General features: G+C 49.0%; 1 protein-coding gene across 3 annotated transcripts in view; it reads left to right on the forward strand.

Annotated features, from left to right (window-relative positions):
• Positions 1-19,882, forward strand: part of IARS1 (isoleucyl-tRNA synthetase 1) — a 68,110-nt gene that overhangs the window by 29,495 nt on the left and 18,733 nt on the right. For all 3 annotated transcript variants that reach the window (XM_035029275.1, XM_035029273.1, XM_035029274.1), the window contains 16 exons: positions 820-942; positions 1,454-1,545; positions 2,187-2,285; positions 4,295-4,421; positions 5,598-5,671; positions 6,027-6,221; positions 8,165-8,251; positions 10,022-10,105; positions 11,141-11,285; positions 12,581-12,701; positions 14,975-15,066; positions 16,079-16,156; positions 17,286-17,407; positions 17,579-17,681; positions 17,934-18,017; positions 19,286-19,460. In XM_035029275.1, the coding sequence (XP_034885166.1) occupies positions 820-942; positions 1,454-1,545; positions 2,187-2,285; positions 4,295-4,421; positions 5,598-5,671; positions 6,027-6,221; positions 8,165-8,251; positions 10,022-10,105; positions 11,141-11,285; positions 12,581-12,701; positions 14,975-15,066; positions 16,079-16,156; positions 17,286-17,407; positions 17,579-17,681; positions 17,934-18,017; positions 19,286-19,460 (1,801 nt within the window). The remainder of the gene's footprint in view (positions 1-819; positions 943-1,453; positions 1,546-2,186; positions 2,286-4,294; positions 4,422-5,597; positions 5,672-6,026; positions 6,222-8,164; positions 8,252-10,021; positions 10,106-11,140; positions 11,286-12,580; positions 12,702-14,974; positions 15,067-16,078; positions 16,157-17,285; positions 17,408-17,578; positions 17,682-17,933; positions 18,018-19,285; positions 19,461-19,882) is intronic.

Genomic DNA, 19,882 nt, shown 5'->3' on the forward strand with positions numbered 1-19,882 from the left:
TTTATTCTAATAGTTTTTTGGTGGAGTGTTTAGAGTTTTCTATATGTAGTCATGTCATCTGCCAAGTGGCAGTTTAACTTTTTTCTTACCAATATCGATGTCTCATTTGTTTTTGTTGTCTGACTGCTCTGGGTAGGACTTCCGGTACTATGTTGACAAAGTGGTGAGAGTGGACTTCCTTATCTTGTTCCTGACTATAGAGGAAAAGCTGTCAGTTTTTTACCATTTAGTGTGTTGTTAGCTGTGGGTTTTTCATATATGGCCTCTATTATGTTGAGGTATGTTCTCTCTGAACCCACTTTGTTGAGAGTTTTTTTCACAAGTGGGTGTTGAGTTTTGTCGAATGCTTTTTCTGCATCTGTTGAGAGGATCATAGAGTTTTTACCCTTCATTTTGTTAATGTGATGTATCACGTTGATTGATTTGTGGATACTGAATCATCTTTGCATCCCCAGAGTGAATCCCGCTTGATCGTGGTGAATGATTCTTTTACTGTAGTGTCGAATGGAGTTTATGAAGTTGAGTATTTTTGCGTCCGTGTTCACCAAGGATACATGTATGTTATCTTCCTCCTCCCTTAGTGGATACCCAGCTGTATACAGGGGTCTGTGAAATAATGGCCGGGAAGATGATGTAATCCCTATCCAACTATAAGGCTCTGGGATTCTCTGAATGGTCCTGAATTAACTTCAGCTGAGAGGATAATTAAAGTCCATTATGGTTATGAGTCAGAATACTGAAGCATTCTCTTGTAAATCTATCACCTCCCACACTCCTGTCTCGTACACACTCAGCCTGTTTCGTTCCCTTTGTCCCCAGGACGACTATCGGGTCTGTATGGACTTCAACATCATTCAGAAAGACTCTTCTCCTGTTTGCCCTGTGGATGCTTCAGGCTGTTTCACGGCAGAAGTGACAGATTTCACGGGACAGTATGTGAAGGTCTGTGTCTCTGTGACAGAGAAAGGTGTGGGTTTCATCATACTTCTTTCTTTAATCAGATTTTTATTAAATAGCTTCCATATCTGGATTTTTTTTCCAGGAAGTTGGTTTTGTTTTGTTTTGTTTCAGCACATAAAACCAGAAAAGATAGATATTATCAGCCACATTCTAAGGGTCTAGTATCTTCAGAGGAAGCTGTAGTTTCACAGGCAGGAATCAGTGAGACTGGGCTCTGACTGGTAACTCCTGAAGCAGCTCTGAGGCTTTGGGGCCATCATTGCTGGTGAAAGACTTCACTGCCTCACATGGTATGGAAGTGCTTAATAAGATACCTAAAGTTTGACTGTGTCTCAAATGTGGACTGAGTATTTTTATAATACATGTGTTATTTTTGCCTTTTATTCATGGTATAGAGTTATCAAAATATCAGATTGCAGTGATATACGTAGTTCTCTTGTGTTACTAAGTATTGCAGGATATTTTAATGGCTAGATTTTTGTTTTTTAAACAGGATGCTGACAAAAACATCATCAGGACCCTGAAGGAAAAAGGCCGACTTCTTGTCTCCAGCACCTTCACTCACAGTTACCCCTTCTGCTGGAGGTGAGAGAAAGCGAAGACTTACAGCTCGAGCTTCTAGCCTGTGGGGGACACGTAGCGTGTGTGTCCATTCTGCCGTTTGCGGTTCCCCTCTCATTTGTATGCTTTATGGTTAGTGTGGGGAAACTGCCCTCTTGAATTCCATGAGTGTTAGTTCCTGGTTTCCTCAGCAGTTGTCTGGGAAGTATCGACATGTACAGATGTTTTGTGTTGGGGCCACATTTCTTTAGAATGAGACATACGTCTAAAATTTCCCAGTGGAACTTGGCAAGAGATAGAACGTGACACAAGTTAGAATACAAGATCGTGCTGTGAAGATGTGCGTGGAATTGGAATGCTCGGTGCCATCAAGTTTGTTCCCACATTGCCTCTTTGCTGAAGTTACGTCATTTCTTAGACAGCTATCACATACCAGCAGAACCATATTTTCTTTCTTGTTCTTTAAAGCTTTTGCCTTCTTGGTGTTGTGGAGGGAGATGACCAGTACCAAGGACGTAGGCATTAGTGTTTGCAAAAAAAAAAGAGTGTTAGCAGAAGGCCAAATCGATGAGGGTGATGTCAGTAAGAAACTAAAGGTTGGTCTCACCGTGGGTGCCTGCGTACCTCAGTCTGACGAGCCATGTGCTGCATTTTTGCTTCCCCAGGTCAGACACTCCCCTGATTTACAAAGCCGTGCCCAGCTGGTTCGTGCGGGTGGAGCACATGGTGGACCAGCTCCTGAAGAACAACGACCTGTGTTACTGGTGAGCAGTGAGCTGTGTATCTTCACACTGTCCTGTATCACGTGCTCACACTTCTCCCAGATTGTAAGAATTCTGTAGCTCTCTTTGAGTCTATGTTTTCAGGACCACAGAATAATTTAAATAGTTTTATAAGAAGTAGCATCCTTGGGCGCCTCGGTGGCTCAGTTGGTTAAGCGACTGCCTTCGGCTCAGGTCATGATCCTGGAGTCCCGGGATCGAGTCCCGCATCGGGCTCCCTGCTCGGCAGGGAGTCTGCTTCTCCCTCTGACCCTCCTCCCTCTCATGTACTCTCTCTCTCTCTCATTGTCGCTCTCTCAAAAATAAATAAATCTTTATTTATTATTATTTTTTTTATAAACACTTTTTTTTTTTTTTAAGATTTTATTTATTTATTCACAAGAGAGAGAGAAGCAGAGGGAGAAACAGGCTCCCAAGGAGCAGGGAGCCCGATGTGGGACTCGATCCCAGGACCCTGGGATCATGACCTGAGCCGAAGGCAGACGCTTAACCATCTGAGCCACCCAGGCGCCCAATAAATAAATTAAAAAAAAAAAAAAAAAAAAAAAGAAGTAGCATCCTTCCTATGATAAGGCATATGGAGGGAGCATTTTGCCTTTCTGTTAGGCTTAAATAGTCATTTTCAGGGTAAATGTTTATTTTTGAATATACCTACAGAAGCCATTTGTGCTTCCTGCTCTTGATGCGTGCCGACGAGTGCTACTGGGACAGAAGCCTTGCTCTCAGCTAGTATGTGACCCACAGGGAGGTGTTACTCCAACCTGTAGGGCTGAATGAAGTAAGGCTGAATCTGCATATTACAGAAGACTTTTTCACTGAGAGTTCTGAGGGTGATCACGGTTTCTTACTTCTGTAAGAATCGAACCTGACTTAAAAACTGCATTTCATTTTGGAAGAATGAGGAGAATCTCAGGGCAGTAAAAGGAAGAGATCAGGAACTACTATGAACTATCGCTTTTTTTTTTTTTTTTTTTGATAGGGAGAGCGCATGCACGAGCAGGGGGTGGGAAGGAGCAGAGGGAGAAGGAGAGAAAAAAATCTTAACCAGACTCCACACTGAGCATGGAGCCCAACGTGGGGCTCAATCTCATGACCCTGAGATTATGACCTGAGCTGACAGTCAACCGACTGAGCTACCCAGAAGCCCCATGAACAAGCTTTTTGTGCTTTCTAGCAAATTGACCCTGACTTCTCAAGAAAAAGCAGTTTTTCATTTTTATTCCTATGAAGCTCTTCAGTTGCCCTATAGTGTGAAGTGCTGGATGTGAACTATTAGGCTGTGGCCTCGTTGAGAGTGCAGGCCTATAAACTGATGTTTGTAATACAGGGCTCAACTGGGGTGCCTGAGAGAACAGGATGTGTGGGGCTGGGGGTGCTGTAACTCAGCCTGCTGCTTAGGTAGATTTCCTGCAGAGCTGAACCTCAGAGGATAAGGAGCCATTTGACTAGTCCTGGGCACTCGAAGCTTTGGGGGAAGGGGAGGGGAGAGAGGGGAGGCTATAGGGTAAAGGTTATCATGCTGGAGGGATGGCACAGGCCAAGGCGGTTAGGTGAGAAGCTGCATTCTAAGGAATTACCTCATTGTTGGAGCCTAGAGGCAAATGGCAGGAGCCTGCCCGTGAGCCTCAGGAGGCAGCTACCAACCAGCCACCTGTAGCCCAGCCTGTTTTGTAGGGGCTGGGAGCCCATACTAATGAGTGTCAGTAGAAGCAGTATTGTGTGGGCGCCCCGAAGACTAGGTCTGGTCGAGAGCTGCAGCTGTCCCCTAGCAGGGTTGTTCCAGTCACAGAGCATCTCCTGGGATGAATTCACAATAGATGGAGCTCCGTGAGTTTTCTGTGCTGTCCACACAGAAGACGTCCTCCTGGGAGTGAGCGCAGCATCTCTAGGGCAGTAGGTCCACAGAGCGTATACAAAGGTTTGTAAGATCTAATTTACAAATTTGCTTACTAATGTTCTCAGGCATTGGCTGTCTGACCTGTTTATTGCAGGGTCCCAGAGTTTGTGCGAGAGAAGCGATTTGGAAATTGGCTGAAAGATGCACGTGACTGGGCAGTTTCCAGAAACAGATACTGGGGCACCCCCATCCCCCTGTGGGTCAGCGATGACTTCGAGGAGGTGAGACGGGCCATGCATTCTCATGTTGATTTTTGCTGAAGCACTTCATTTGTACATCTGGATGTAGTTTCTTTTTTCTTTGCCCCTTTTTTTATTTCATCTGTTTCTATTTATTCCTTCCTAGAATCACATAAATAAGAATTTGGGAGGTTTTTTAAATTTATCTTTACTTTAGTTTTATTAAATGTGATTTTTTAAATCTCCCTCTATGTAAAAGTAAAGAAGAAATGTGTATTTTTCTCAGGAAATTGAATTGTTTTTCTTCTGTTGAATTGTTGAATTGTTTTTCTTCTGTTGCTCACCCCTTTTTCTGTCCTTGTGAGTAACTGATGATCAGTCTTAAAGTCCAGACCTGCACCGAGTTACAGCACGTGAAAGCCCCCTCATGGCGGTTAAAAAGGAAGGCTTAAAAAATATTGCCAAAAGCATTGCCAACCTTGAACATATAAAATCAAGTGATTGTGTGTGTAAATACGTGACGGGTCTATAGATGTCCCCGCAATGGCGGCTTCTGTCCAGCACAGAGACTGTTAGAGCACCGGGACCTGAGAGGCGGCAGTGAAGGAGCAGAGTCAGACCTCCCAGGACTGGACTGGAAGGGCTGAGAAGGTGGGGTTCCCTAGGTAGCTGACGCCCCAGGCAAGAACCCACAGCAGCTCCTGCTGGGGCTGCCCCACCGTGTGGACCCTGTCAGGGCCGCAGCTGAGCTGAGGGAAGCCTCCTTGCCTGGACGTAACCCTAAGTGATGTCTTGTGATCTCATTGATTGGATCTGGTAATTTAGTTCTAGCTTTGACTTGGAAAGATTCCAGATTAAGGAGCCAAATTCAGATGTCAGGAAGAAACTGAGATGCCTCAGAGTCACAGTCTAGGCGTTTCACTTAACGCTGGTTATACTGGGCAGAGATTTGGACCTAGTAAGCCCTCAGCAGGTGCGTGTGGAGATGACGCTGTTAGGTCCTCTCCGCGTAGGGACTCCTGAGACAGGGGTAGGTGGCCGAGTAGTGGAGCCCGCTCACCTCTTCAGTGACCTGCAGTCTTTCGTGAGTGTAAGCCACGCTGGTGACAACTGTCCTGAAGGTCAGAGGTTTCTAAAACTAAGTGTGAATGCTGTGTGAATAAAGCTCTGTGATCTCTGGCTCTGAGGTTCTCTTGTTTTTTAACTTTGCCTTGACAGGTGGTGTGCATTGGATCGATGGCAGAACTCGAAGAACTGTCGGGAGCAAAGATCTCTGATCTCCACAGAGAGAGGTCAGTTTCTGAATGTTTGATTCACTTCCGTACTCAGAGAGCATTGACGTGGTCTCTGGAGCAGATTACGGAGCTACGTGTAGAAATCAAATACTGGTTTACTGAGTTACAGTGTTGATGACTCATGTCATGTTGAGGAAGGGTGGCCTCTGTCCTTGAGTTGGATGTAGGCGACTTTGGTATAAATCCCCCGGATTGAGCCTTCCCGGTGCCTCTGAAAACCTGTGATAACTGCCAGTATTTCTCTTTGCAGATGCTTATGAAATCTCGTCAGAGCATTGTTTCCTCTTGGCAATTAAACTGCAAGTTCTTTCGTGGTTAAAATTAATAGAAGTGGCTTTGCTTCGTTTCTTAGCATTGACCATCTGACCATCCCTTCCCGCTGTGGGAAGGGAGTGTTGCGTCGCGTCTCTGAAGTGTTTGACTGTTGGTTCGAGAGTGGCAGCATGCCCTATGCTCAAATTCATTATCCGTTTGAAAACAAGAGGGAGTTTGATGATGCATTTCCTGCAGACTTCATTGCCGAAGGCATTGACCAGACCAGAGGATGGTATGTTCTTATTCTTTCAGATTTGATTTGATTTCACAGGTATTTAACTGAGCACCTGGCATTTATCAGCTGGGTCCTGGGGAGATTGTGTCAAACGAGACAGGCTCTGCTGCTGCCCTCTGCCTCTCACCACCAAGTGTTCTATTAAAGTGTCTTTGGAGTTGGGATCTCTCAGCTGTGGTTTTAGAGTTTGAATTATTTCGTTGACATTTTGGAATAGAGAGATTTGTTATATTTGAAGATTAAGTGATACAAAACAGTACATGTGCTTAGCTTGTTTATTTTAAATCATTTACTCAAATGTTTAATGAGTATTTACATACAAGATAATGGTTTGGGTGCTACAAATTTAGGGGTTGATTGGAAATGTACTCAGATGTTAAGGCTAGCCTTATAAAATTAACAGCTTAAAAATCCGGACTGGGGGAAAAGACAAACCACGGCGGGGGAGGATTTCGGCATTGGTTTTGTCTGGTGCCTATTTAAAGCCACGCCATCATCTTCTGAAGCAGGAAAAGGTTGGCTCGTCCAGATCCTAATTACACTTTGTTTTTTTTTTAAGATTTTATTTATTTATGTGAGAAAGAGAATGAGAGAGAGAGAGCATGAGAGGGGGAGGGTCAGAGGGAGAAGCAGACTCCCCGCCGAGCAGGGAGCCTGATGTGGGACTCAACCCCGGGACTCCAGGACCATGACCTGAGCCGAAGGCAGTTGCCCAACCGAGCCACCCAGGCGCCCCCTAATTACACTTTGATGAGTGCTGATGCTGCAGAAGTGTTTAAGGAATGTTGGTGTCATTGCTTTGACACTGGCAGTGGATGTCACAAATTGAATTCCAACCTTAATGTTCCAGAAGGTGCTCTTTTCAGCGTCCAACCCATTTTTCTTTAGGAACAGGTCCAAAACCTTCTTAGAGAGGGCCAGAAGCCTCTCCAGTAAGCGTTTGTCTGAGGCCTGGGGATGTCTGCCAGCCATTAACAGTCCTGACGTGGATCTGTAGGTGTTCACCGTCTCCTTCCCCTTCCCTCAGGCTTGGGCTGCGTGTCCTAGCAGCCAGGTCCCCCTGACCTGCCTTCAGAGGAAGGGATGTCAGTCCATGTCCCATCACGTCCTGGGGATGCAAAACCAGCTTGGAGATGATAGCAGAGCCTCACTCACTGGGGTGGCTGCAGGGACGTGGTAGAGTTTGGAACAAGCTAGCTAGCAGTCAGCCGCATGCGGAGCAGAGATGTCTTTGCTCTACGTGCTCTGCCTTCTGACTTTTGGGTGAGAATGTCTATCTTTTGTCATCAGACTGTCCCATGTGACCTTGTGCTAAAGGCACACACGTCTCTGGATTTGCAGCCTGGCGTATCTGGAGGTCCTGATAGGCCGCCCAGCACTGTCCCCCTCTGCCTTGTGGCTGTCGGCTGCCCCCCCAGGGAGGACAACAGTACTATCCTCCACTGTTGGGGTCAGTACCTCACTCCAGGCCTTTATTCGCTGTAAGCCACATTTTATTTTTTCTAACCTGATCAGTTTGTGGTAGGTCCTTTGTGATTTTTCAGCATGCCCCAAATGATTCTAATGTGTTATCGGATTAAGAACCTTTGCTATAGGGGTGCCTGGGTGGCTCAGTCAGTTGAGCGACTGCCTTCGGCTCAGGTCATGATCCCAGGGTCCTGGGATCGAGCCCCGCATTGGGCTCCCTGCTCTGCAGGAAGCCTGCTTCTCCCTCTCCCACTCCCCCTGCTTGCGTTTTTTCTCTCGCTGTGTCTCTCTCTGTCAAATAAATAAATAAAATCTTTAAAAAAAAAAAGAACCTTTGCTATAAGTGATTATTAAGAAGTGTAACTGATCTAAAATAGAAATTCCATCCAATAAGTAAGCACAGATTTTTTTTCCCCTATGCTTAGATTCCTTTTCTGTTGTTGCTGAGCTGTTTCTTCCTGGGTTTTTTACAGGTTTTACACCCTGCTGGTGCTGGCCACCGCTCTCTTTGGACAGCCGCCCTTCAGGAACGTGATTGTGAACGGGCTCGTCCTGGCAAGGCAGGTGCACGTCCTTGGGTCGTGGCTAGTCCCGGTGCCTGGCTTCCTTTGGTCTGGCAGCCATGGTCCAGGTGCATGTAGCCATTCTTTGTGAATACAGGAACTTAGGATCGCCCCAGCTTTGTTCCTGCTCTTCTCCTTCGTCTGCTGTTCCACTTCTCACTGCTCTTCCTTTCCATCCCACCCCGTCCTGCTCACTTCTTGTCTCCAGTGTGGCTCTGCACACCCCCTACCCCAGGGAGAAGGGCAGGTTGGGGAGCTGGGGGCGGGGGAGGCATGCATCCTGTGATGCTGTGGGCAGTAAGACAACATCTGTCATGGAGGGCTGGACCAGGTGCGTGTGCCTGGTCCTTTAATGAAGATTTTTGTTAACCTCTGTTTAACATGAGGAAGCTGTGGGTTCTAGAGGTTTCCAGGATCATAGGGGAGTCTTATTTTTTCTTTTACTGTCTATAGTCATAACAGAAAAAACACAAATTAATAAAATAAGAAAAAACATTTATGCAGATACCCTGCCTCATGTCCTGTCTGAGGGAGGATGGCCCCTGATATTGTGTTGTGAACATTATACATCTTCTCTCGTCAAAGCCCCAGAACTGTTTGAGATGGGTCCTCCCCCCTGCTTTTTTTTTTAAGATTTTATTTGAGAGAGAGAGAGAGAGAGAGCACGAGGAAGGGGGGCAGAGAAGCAGGCTCCCCACTGAGCAGGGAGCCCGACGCAAGACTCGATCCCAGGACTCTGGGATCGTGACCTGAGCTGAAGGCAGACACTTAACGACTGAGCCACCCAGGTGCCCCAAGATGGGTCCTTTCCTTACCTCAGTTTGACATTTGAGAAATTTGAGGTATAGAAAAATTAAGCAACTTGTCAAAGTCACACAGCAAGTGATGGTAAATTCACGTTTTACACCCAGGGAGTCTGGCTCGGCAGTCTGCTTTTGGGGGTTTTTTTAATTGAAAATTTTGTTGAATTGGAGATTTGAATGCAGTTGTGAAACAGTCACAGAGAGCCTTGTGTGTTTTGCCCAGTTTCCCCCAAAAGTCAGGTTTTTCAGAACTGGGGTACACCACCACAGCCAGCTGCTAACACAGCCCAGGCCGCCTCTGACCCTGCGCTTTACATGTACTTGTGTGCCGTGGTGTGCATAGGTCCCTGTCCACCAGCACAGTCAAGGTACTGGACTGTTCCCACATCCCAGGACCCCTCTGTTGTCCTTCTGTAATCCCCCCATCCTTCCACCCTCGCCCCCAGCCCCTGACAGCCACTCATCTGCTCCCCATCTCTGTAACTGTCATTTCAAATACGTGACGGGAATGGAATCACACCACTTAGGACCTCAGGGACTGGCTTTCCCACTCAGTGGGATCCTGGAGATTGCTCAGGATGGGTGTGTCCTCAGTCCCTTCTTCCCCATGGCTGAGCAGTGCTGCATGGTGCGGGTGACCACAGCTGGACCCCTCACCTGCTGAAGGACCTGGGGTTGTTTCCGGTGGCTGCTGACTATGAATAGAGCTAGGAGCTTCCGTTACAGGTTTTCCATCAGTACAAGTTTTCATTTCTCTGGAATAAATGCTGAGCCCTGTGTTCTTAGCTTCTCCACTGACTCACCGTGGACTTGAGAAAGAAGCTCACAGGTGGTAACAATCTATTGTTACGCCCTTATCCCACTTGCTTTTCTGTTTTCTGATTTGCAGATAACCTGTAACCGCATATAAAGTTAGGCTGTAATGGTGACTTACTTAATTGGCATCTCCCTTTTGTTTTTCAAGTGATGGTCAAAAAATGAGCAAACGAAAAAAGAATTATCCGGATCCACTTTCAATCATCCATAAATACGGTGCCGACGCCCTCAGGTACAGGCCAGCGCTGTGCCCTGTTTTTAATGTCCTTTTTATGTAAGCTTCGCTTGTTCTGTTGTGTTTCTTTCATCTGGTTCCTAGTTAGCTTTCTCAAACTATGTCTCTGCTACGGGCCAGGTACATTGGTGTGGAGTTGGCTCTAAACCCACAAGGTGGTTTCTCAGTAACGAGCATTTGGAAGCCCAGAGGTGTTGTGAGGACCAGGACCTGTGTTGCTCCCAGGCTGCTGCTGGGTTTCTCCCTCATTCCCTTGCCTGGCTCTTCATCTTGTTGGCCATTTATTTCCATGTCTGCGCTTACTCCTCAAAAGAGCCGTCTGAGATTTATTGAAACTCGAGCAAATAACAATGAAACCTGAAAAGCTTTTAGGGAAATGGGAGCCACTACTTGAAACGTTGGTCTTCGTCGTGCCCATTAAGTGTTGGGGTGGAAAGGAGCCACAACGGTTTCATTCCGCATCCTCCTGCTGCAGACACGGAGACCCACACCCAGGGGCTGAGCCCGAGCATGTTCACAGCTGCCTAGGAGCACTTAATGGGGTGTCCTGCCGCCCTGTTAGCTGTTAGCCTGCCCCTCGGCACTGCTAGCAAGTGAGCCAGATAATTCTTTGTAGAGGGCACTGTCCTTAGGGTGCCTCGTGACATCCCTGGCCTCTTCCCTCTGGGAGCCCCTCTGTGCCGGCAGAGGACTCCTGGCCACTCCTTTTGTGAGTCCCTGTGCCTGCGGGTATTGTCTGGGGAGGAGGCCCGCCGCCCCGAGGCCTGCACTGACTGGCACGGGGCTTGCTTCCAGGTTGGTCGAGGGCCATATTTTGGTATGAGGTTACGTCTCCCCTTTATTATTCACTGGGTCTCTTGCACAAAGTCAGAGCTTTGTCAGTTTTAAATTGACCATAAGAAGAGTATTCATAATTCTCTCCTTTTGTATAAAAAAATGCCAAGCTGGGTGTTTGCAGTGTCAACATGTCCAGAAAGAATACTTGTTTTAATCTGTATATTCCTTTTCCATGTCCTGTTTTTCCTCACCCAGATTGTATCTGATCAACTCCCCTGTGGTGAGGGCAGAAAATCTCCGATTTAAGGAGGAGGGTGTGCGTGACGTTTTGAAGGACGTGCTGCTCCCTTGGTACAACGCCTACCGCTTCTTCACCCAGAGCGTCCTGAGGCTACAGAAGGTGTGGGGCGGGGTCCCGTCACCTGGGTCGGTGGGTTTGCTAGGGACAGAGCTCCGTGGGTGGGGCGCAGAGCCCTGGGCCGGGGGGGGGTGGGGGGCGTCAGTGCAGAGCCTCGGTGGGACACTGGGGCTGCCCCCCCAGCAGGGGCGGGGGGGGCGCCCCTCTCATTCCCCGGTTGCGCGCCCCCCCCCCCCCCCCGCCCCATGGAACCAAGGCTGCTGGGCGTGGGGTCGGGGTGAAGAGCCCACTGCTCCCAGGGTGGGAGCACCTGGTAAAGGCTGCTGCTTGTTGCCGGGCTCGCTGAGGCATCAGGGTCCAGACTCTGAAAGTGAGAGACGTTCTGCTGGGCTGTTAGGAGGGAAAACAAGGCACCATCTGAACACCCATATGCCTAACTCTGCTCTCAGGGCTCCCTTTGGGGTCAGAGCCCGATACCCCTCATCTCTTATGTCCAACGCCTTACAGTAGAATCCCTGGGTACATTACTGTTGACTGTCGTGCAACGTTAACCCTTTCTGGAAATGGGCGGGAGGCCTGAGCTGTGAATGTCGCTTCTCCCTGTGCGTTGAGGAGGGCAGGCAATCTCCCCAGGTCCTGGTGTTGCTCCTGCCTTTGTTGTTGCCACCACTAGGGCTGGGAGGCCTCAGGCGGTCCCCACAGGCCTGCTGCTGTGGGAGCACAGTGGGCGGGGCTCGTCTGGGCTTGGCAGTCAGACGCCCGCCCGCCACCAGGCTCTCAGGTCAGGGCCGGAGTCAGCGCGGCTGCTGCCCTATCAACCAGGTGTTGCTGGTGGGGGGGGGTGCGCAGGTGGAGTGGACCTTCAGCCCAAGGAGGGTTTTGCAAAGGAAAGGGGACTGGGACAGAGCATGCTGTTTAGAATGGGCAATTTAAGCAGAGACGTTAATTTCTAGTGCTCATGTTCAGTCTATAGATGATCGTCCAGTCCTAGCCAGCTTTACTAGCTTTCCTTCGTTAGGGGTAAAGTAACTAAACCCTACACTTACAAGATTTTAGAATATTTCTCAACTCACAATCACTTTTGGTACAAAGGAAGTTTTTTCCTAAATTATGTTTAGAGCAGTCAAAAACGTAATTAACTAAGGACTTAATATCCCAAGTTTAGAGCTTATTTGGAAAATATTGCTGAGAATCAGAAATTTAAATTGTCAGTGGGGTCTGGGGTTTTGTGGATTGCTGTTGTGGGCTCCTTTCAGCTTAAGTGGTTTAAGGAGTTCATTTCTGTACAGTAATTTCTCCTAAGCATCCAGAATGTTTTAGTAATTGTCACTTCCCAGGAGGAAGAAATGGAATTCCTCTACAACGAGAACACAGTTAAAGAAAGTGCCAACATCACGGACCGGTGGATCCTGTCCTGCATGCAGTCGCTGGTTGGGTTCTTTGAGACCGAAATGGCAGGTATGACTCTCTTGGGTCATCTTCCTGGAATAAGAGTTCTTCTCTATTTCTCCTTTCAATACTTACCTGTGTTTCTTTTAAACACAGAGGAAGTTTTATAAACATTTTGAGAGATACAGAACAGTAGATAAATTCTTGTTTCTTTTACCCGTCAAATACGATTTTGTTAAGACTTGTTGTAGAAACATGCTGCTCTGAGTCCTGGGATTCGGCTCAGCATCACCCCACTGGCCACAGACACCACGTGGGCTTCCACGGTTCAAACCCACCTGCACCGCCTCTTCCCTCTGGCAGGGGCTGCCCAAAGTCCTTAGGCCTCAGTTTCTTTCTCCGAAAAGTGCCTGGTGGCGGTGTTACAAGGCTCAAATAGAGATTATGCTCAAGAGAATAGCTGGCAGACAGTAGGTTCTCAAGGAGTGCTTGTTAGCGTGCGTTTTTTAGTCTACTTTAATTATTAAATAAGTAGGCCCTGTCTAGTCTAGAAAAATTAGGAAATACAGAAAAATAGTAATGAGGTGGATGTTTTCCCCATATTTGTTACCTAAAAACAACGAATTGGGTCTTAGACACAGGTTGGAAACATAGGTTATGTTGGTTTCCTCGAGGCTGGAGACAGAACAAACTATAAGTCTGGGTGAGAAATTCCAGAAACTACTAAAGTAGGATACCTGCATGGATCCAACAGAGTTGGTGGGCGGGGGAGGAGAGACGCCTCCCCTACGTGTCCCCTGACGAGGTTAACCAGCCTCCCCCAGCACGCTGCGGTCATGCAGGCACATGGCCTTCCTGGAATCCTGGTGCCTCAGCACTTGGCACAAGAGGATGATGAGTCCAGGAAACTCCCCCAGGCTGTCAGGCATCCTGAAGCCTGCCCCCACCCGTTAAATATGTATCAGAAATACCACATGACTGTTGGGAAAGCTGCTGGACAAATTGACGTAAGTGAAGATGGAAATGAACATGCGAGGCAGAGCTCACCGCACACCCCAGGACACCTGCTCACAGTCCTTGACCCCCTGTCCCTCCTGAGTGATGTGAAGTGTAGGAAACGGGCCTGCGGACAGCCGAGCAGAGCCATGGCCTGAGCATGCCGGCTGGGGTGCATCTCCCTGGAAACAAGAGGTCAGGCCGAGGTTGTTCCCACGGCCGACTGCTCTGGGTACTCCAGTGCCACGGCCTGCTGGCTTTTTCCCTCAGCCCCTCATGGATAGTGTTCTGAGGTCTGGAGTGTCTGCAGTTCCCATCAGGGAGCCCGGCAGCCATGATGTTGCTCCCACGCACAGCACACTCACGCTCTGAGGGTTCTGTGTGCCCTCCAAGGGTCGACACCTGAGCACAGGGAACTCTGGCCTCCTAGAAGGTGAGGGGTGTAGTGAGCCCTAGAAATCACCTCTTTCCTTGAGGCTAGGCCTCTGATCACCACGTCGCCTCTCAGGGAGTGAGTGGCCGTTGGCACCTCAGTTCTGGTCTTTGTGAGCCGCCCTCTGCCGTTGGCAGCTTCTCACTGTGGTAGTTTGGACCAGAGGCCTCTTAACAGTCACTGAACACTTTTCATTAATATAAGTTGTATTTGTTTATACTTGTTGGTCTTATTCTTGGTTTTGGTGTTTGTTTTTGAGCAACGGAGAGTATCGGTTACAGGGAGGTGAATGGGAAAATCCTAAAAATAGGCCCACACCTTAAACAAGACTGGCTGAGCACCTTCACCGCCCTGCTTGCCCTCGGAGTTCCTCAGGAGTCCTCACACCTTTGTCCTTTCCTGGGGAGCCCGTTCTGCTGGTGGCTTGGGCCAGGCATTCTATGGAGGGGGCTGCTGGGCTCTGCATTATTGAGCAGTTCCCCTGGGCTCCGCTGGGACAGCCGGAATGTCTCTCCAGACATCAGGGCAGAGTCACTCTGGTTGGAAAGCACTGGCCTGTGGTGTGCCTCAGCCCCTGGTTAGAGCTGTCTGTGCGTCTGGGGTGTCTTAGTGGAGGTTCAGGGTAGCACAGTGGAAGGAAGTCAGGCATGCAGCTGTGGCCTCTCCACCCCAGGTCTGGGGTTTCTGTTTTTCTCATTGACCACGGGAGCTTATATGCACTCACAGGGTGATTTGTGTGCACCCCCCGACACCCTGATGGCCACGTCGTTCATCTTCGGGGAATGCCACCAGGGTTGTGTCACTTGGTTCTTCCTGTCTCCTAGGCAAGCGTGGCAGCCCTCGGGTGGCAGGGCCGCTTGCTCTGTCTTGGTCCAGCCCTCACCGCACCCTCGACCTGATCATCTGCTTTCAGCTTACAGGCTCTATACGGTGGTGCCTCGCCTGGTCAAGTTTGTGGATGTCCTGACCAACTGGTATGTCAGGATGAACCGCAGAAGGCTGAAGGTGAGTGCATGGACGCAGGCTGCTGTTGGGACCGGCGGAAGTGTGGGAGGGTGACCGTCGAGAAACATGAGTGCAGCCAGAAGAGAAAGGAATGTTTTCAGGTGCTCTCAGTGTCTGAAGCTCTTTCTCTTTTCTCCTTTTTACACTGTAAGTCAACTATATTTATCACCATTTGATAGATAGGAACCTGTAAGTTCTAGAAGTCCGCTTGCATATTTTCAAGACAGCTAAGGAGGACATGTCCTGTCGGAGGGAAAGTCTCAGGGCCATACAAGACTGAGCTGAGCAGGTTCTCTTAAAACACGAAAGGAAGTCATGCAGATACATGCAGATGTCACCAGGAATGGCTGTGACCTCAAGTGGGACCCTCCTCGCTTCTTCCTCTAGAGGGTCAGTTATTTATGGACAACCTGTTGGGCATGTGGGCTGAGTCCCGTCCTAGGCCATAGGATGGGCTGCGCATGGACCATGCCACTGCCCTCCAGCCTGCCTCCCAGCGTGTGAATGATGAACGCCCTTCACAAAACAGTAATTTCATTTTTGTTAACATAGATCATACACAACACACCCACATGCAGAGGGGCTCACTTTGCACTGTTTACAGCACCTGTCTCTGTGTAACTTCATTATGGTTGACTTCTCTTTTTTTATAACCTTTGTTTGTGTTTTTCCTATAGTGAGTTAGTGTCATTATTTCTGAAATATATAGTGTATCCACTTTTTTTGTGAATAAGAAACCTTACCTAAAAGTAGTTTAAATTTTCTGTTTGTAACCGTTCCCGTGTGTTGCATGTGAGTTGCAGGTGCAGCCTCCAGGTCCTCAGGCACCTGGGCTCAGAGGTGGGGAGAGCAGGGCCCGCGCCAGCCTCCTGCCCGACCCCGGACACTGTGCCGTGGCCGCCTGTCCTGGCTCTGCCGTCCTCTCTGCGCCCTGTGTACTCTCGGGGGGGTCACCTCTCTTCATTCAGCTGGGTTCTAACAGTCTAAGTAATGTGAGCTGCTTATTCACCAGGGTGAAAACGGGGTGGAAGACTGCGTTATGGCCCTGGAGACCTTGTTCAGTGTCCTGCTGTCTCTGTGCAGACTGATGGTAAGATGCTGGAACTCTAGCCCTGGTGCTGCAGCGCCCTCCGTCCGCAGCTAGGCTGTACTTGTCCCCCCAGAAATAGAAAGAGAAAGAGGGGCGCCTGGGTGGCTCAGTCGGTTAAGCGACTGCCTTCGGCTCAGGTCGTGGTCCCAGGGTCCTGGGATCGAGCCCCGCATCGGGCTCCCTGCTCGGCAGGAAGCTTGCTTCTCCCTCTCCCGCTCCCCCTGCTTGTGTTCCCTCTCTCGCTGTGTCTGTCTCTGTCAAATAAATAAATAAAATATTTTAAAAAAATAAAAGTATTGGGGCGCCTGGATGGCTCAGTCGTTAAGCGTCTGCCTTCGGCTCAGGTCATGGTCCCAGGGTCCTGGGATCGAGCCCCACGTCGGGCTCCCTGCTCCACGGGAAGCCTGCTTCTCCCTCTCCCACTCCCCCTGCTTGTGTTCCTTCTCTCCATGTCTGTCTCTCTCTCAAATAAATAAATAAAATCTTAAAAAAAAAGAGAGTTTTAAAACAACTCTTAACTCCCTAGTTCCTTGTTAGCTCATCTGTGTCAGGAAGGGCTAAGAAACGTTTGCTTCCAGAGCTGGGTTCTTCCTGCCCACCACCGGTGGCAGCCTTCGGGTCAGGGTGCTGGCCTCAAGACGGCAGAGCCACGCTCCCTGTGAGCACGCACCTCATCCTTATGCGGGTCCCTGTCATCGGAACAGGGAAGTTTTTGAATGGATATCTAACCACACAAATACGTCACAGACGACGTTTTACTAAACATCTGTGTCCTATCACTGCTACTCCAGCCTGAGGTCGTGAACCCTCTGTTCACTCCTGAACACACAAGCAAGACCTGCCTTGTGCCTGGTGCCTCTTGTCTGACCTCACTCACTTCATCCTAGGAAGCATTTCCGCAGCTCCCTGACGCGGTTTCTGAGGTGTGGGGACATTGGGTCGTGGTCGGGGCTCCTGCTCTTATGACAGACGTCCTCTGGGTTGCTTCGGGGCTCTGGCTCTCCTGCTGTTGCTGCGCCTCACGGTGTCCATCCTACCAGGTTCAGAAAGTAGCGTCACGTCCACTCACGTGGAGCTGCTCTTTTCCTGGGCCTGAGGTCACTTAATGATGTCCTCTGTCCTCATGCAGGCCCCCTATACACCTTTTCTCACCGAATTGATGTACCAGAATCTAAAGCTGCTGATGGACCCCGTTTCTGTCCAGGACAAGGACACACTCAGCATCCACTACCTCACCCTGCCCCATGTTCGGTAAGAATCCCGTGACGTGGAAGCCTCGCCTGCGCCTGGGAGGGCTCACGTGGTAGCTGCTCCTCAGGCTGCGGAGGGGCTGGAGGGGCCGCTCCTTCCGCACTCCGTGCCCCTGTCGTTGGGATGGGCTCCCCTTCCTGGGGTCCCTCTCAGCCCCGCGTCTGCCGTCAGGGAGGAGCTGATTGACAAGAGCACGGAGAGCGCAGTGTCCCGGATGCAGTCTGTGGTCGAACTTGGGCGAGTGATTCGAGACCGCAGAACCATTCCCATAAAGGTTTGATGCTTCGTTTGTCTTTTGCATGCACGGGCCCAGAGAGCTACACCTTTGGAGCGTTGTCTTAAAAGAGAGCGCTTCCAGCAGTAGCAAAATTTTTTTTCTTTTCTGCAGTAAGGGTGTGAAAGACTTAGTTCTGGTTGAACCTGATCAGTCTGGAGCTTGAGATTCGGATGAAACATTTCACATTTTACTTTGCTGCAGTTTCAAGGGCTGGCTTTTTGGTAAACCGTCCCTTCCCTTTCCTCCTAGTATCCTTTGAAGGAAATTGTGGTTATCCATCAGGATCCAGAAGCTCTTGATGAGATCGAGTCTTTGGAGAAGTACATCATTGAGGTAAGAGTGCTGGTTTGACTGTTTGGGTGCAAATAGACTTCTTTCTTGAAGAAGGTTGTTAGGGCTAGTACTCTTCAGTGAAGTTCACTGTGAGCGTATCATGCATCCTTTTCCTTTTGTATGTCAGCACATCCAAGTACTTAACCATCCACAGAATCTTACACTTTGCTTAGAATCAGCGTGCGCTTTTGCCTTTTTACAGTGTCACTGTAATTCTTTAAAAGCAATTCCAAGATGGGTGGATTTCTTTACCTTGATTAGATCACTCACTACCTTCATCCACTTATCTTCTCCAAATACTCTTTGATAATTAACCAAAAAACTTCCTTCAGATCATCAAGTAACAAGTGGGCATGCACTGGTCATGAGCAGCTCAGACTCCAGCATTGGGTGCTGAGTGAAACCCTTCCCACCCACCCAGCACTGCCTGGGGATATTCATGAGGGCGTCCCCACCAGGCTGTTGGATGTGCATACACACATGCATGTACACGTGCGCACACCATTGACCTTGTTTGTACTAGAGGGGGCCATGTTTATACTCTGCAACTTGGATTTTTTCACCTGACAGTGTTTTTTTTCCCCTAAGATTTTATTTACTTGGAAGGGGCGGGACAGAGGGGGTGAGAGAGAATCTCAAGCCGACTCCCCGCTGAGTGTGGAGCCTCACATGGGACTCCATCCCACAACCCTGAGATCATGACCTAAGCCTAAGCCAAGAGCCAGATGCTCAGCGGAGCCACCCTGGTGCCCCTCTAAGTCTAGAATCTTCTTTAGTTGAGTTTTGCTCAACTGTCTTGAATGATCTGGACAAGAAGAATTTTTAAGTCATTTATAGAATTGTACAGCCAATAAAATTTTATAACATTTTGATCACCCCAAAAAGAAACCCAGTATCCGTTAGCATTCACACGCCATTTTTGCCCTCAAGATCCCGCCACGCCCTGGCAACCACGAGTGTGGCTGCTCTGGACGTTTCACGAAAATGGAATCCAACAGCAAGTGGTCTTTTGAGGCTGACTCCCTTCACGTGGCACCGAGGGTCCGTTCGTGGTACGGCCTGTGTCCGTGCCTCAGTCCTGTATTTTGCTAAGTGATAGTCTGTTGTGTGGATGGGTCACATTTTGTTTATCCTTTCAAAGCTGATGGACATTAGGGTGGCTCCACTTTTTGGCTATTGTGACCAATGTGTGAACGTTTATGTGCAAGTTTTGGGGCTCACATGTTTTCATCTCCCCCTTTTTGTTTCATCTTGGCTGCCAACTGTAGGAATTGAACGTCCGAAAGGTTACGCTGTCTACAGATAAAAACAAGTATGGCATTCGCCTAAGGGCAGAGCCTGATCACATGGTCCTGGGGAAGCGCCTGAAGGGAGCCTTCAGGGCGGTGATGACGTCCATCAAGCAGCTGAGCAGTGAGGAGCTGGAGCGCTTCCAGGACAGCGGTGGGTGTCCGCCCCGGCCAGCACCGTCCGTGGCCCCTTCCTCACAACTGGGCTCCCGCTTCCCTGGCCTGTCACTGAAGTACATAACAAATAATTCTGACAATGGAAAGGAGGGATGACAAATGATCCCCGAGCCGTCACCCGTCCATTGAGCGCAGACCGAGTGCCCGCTCTGTGCCGGGGCCGGTGCCGGGCAGCGTGAAAGTCCTGGTGCAGACGGTCCCAGGCTCTCAACGTGGAGATCACACTGCAGTTATAAGTGTCGTGTTGTTCACACTTCCATTTTTGTATTTCATGTTTATCTTATCCATTTTTTTATTTTGCATTTTTACATTAGTCTGTGAAGTGCTATTTCCAGGCTGTTGTGATGGTTTTCCCTCATGGGGATTCATGGTGTTCTTAACCAGTCCTGTTGTTGGCTC

This window comes from Mirounga leonina, unplaced genomic scaffold (genome assembly GCF_011800145.1).
Source record: "Mirounga leonina isolate KUSES-001 unplaced genomic scaffold, KU_Mleo_1.0 Mir_224, whole genome shotgun sequence".
NCBI classification, from domain to species: domain Eukaryota; kingdom Metazoa; phylum Chordata; class Mammalia; order Carnivora; family Phocidae; genus Mirounga; species Mirounga leonina.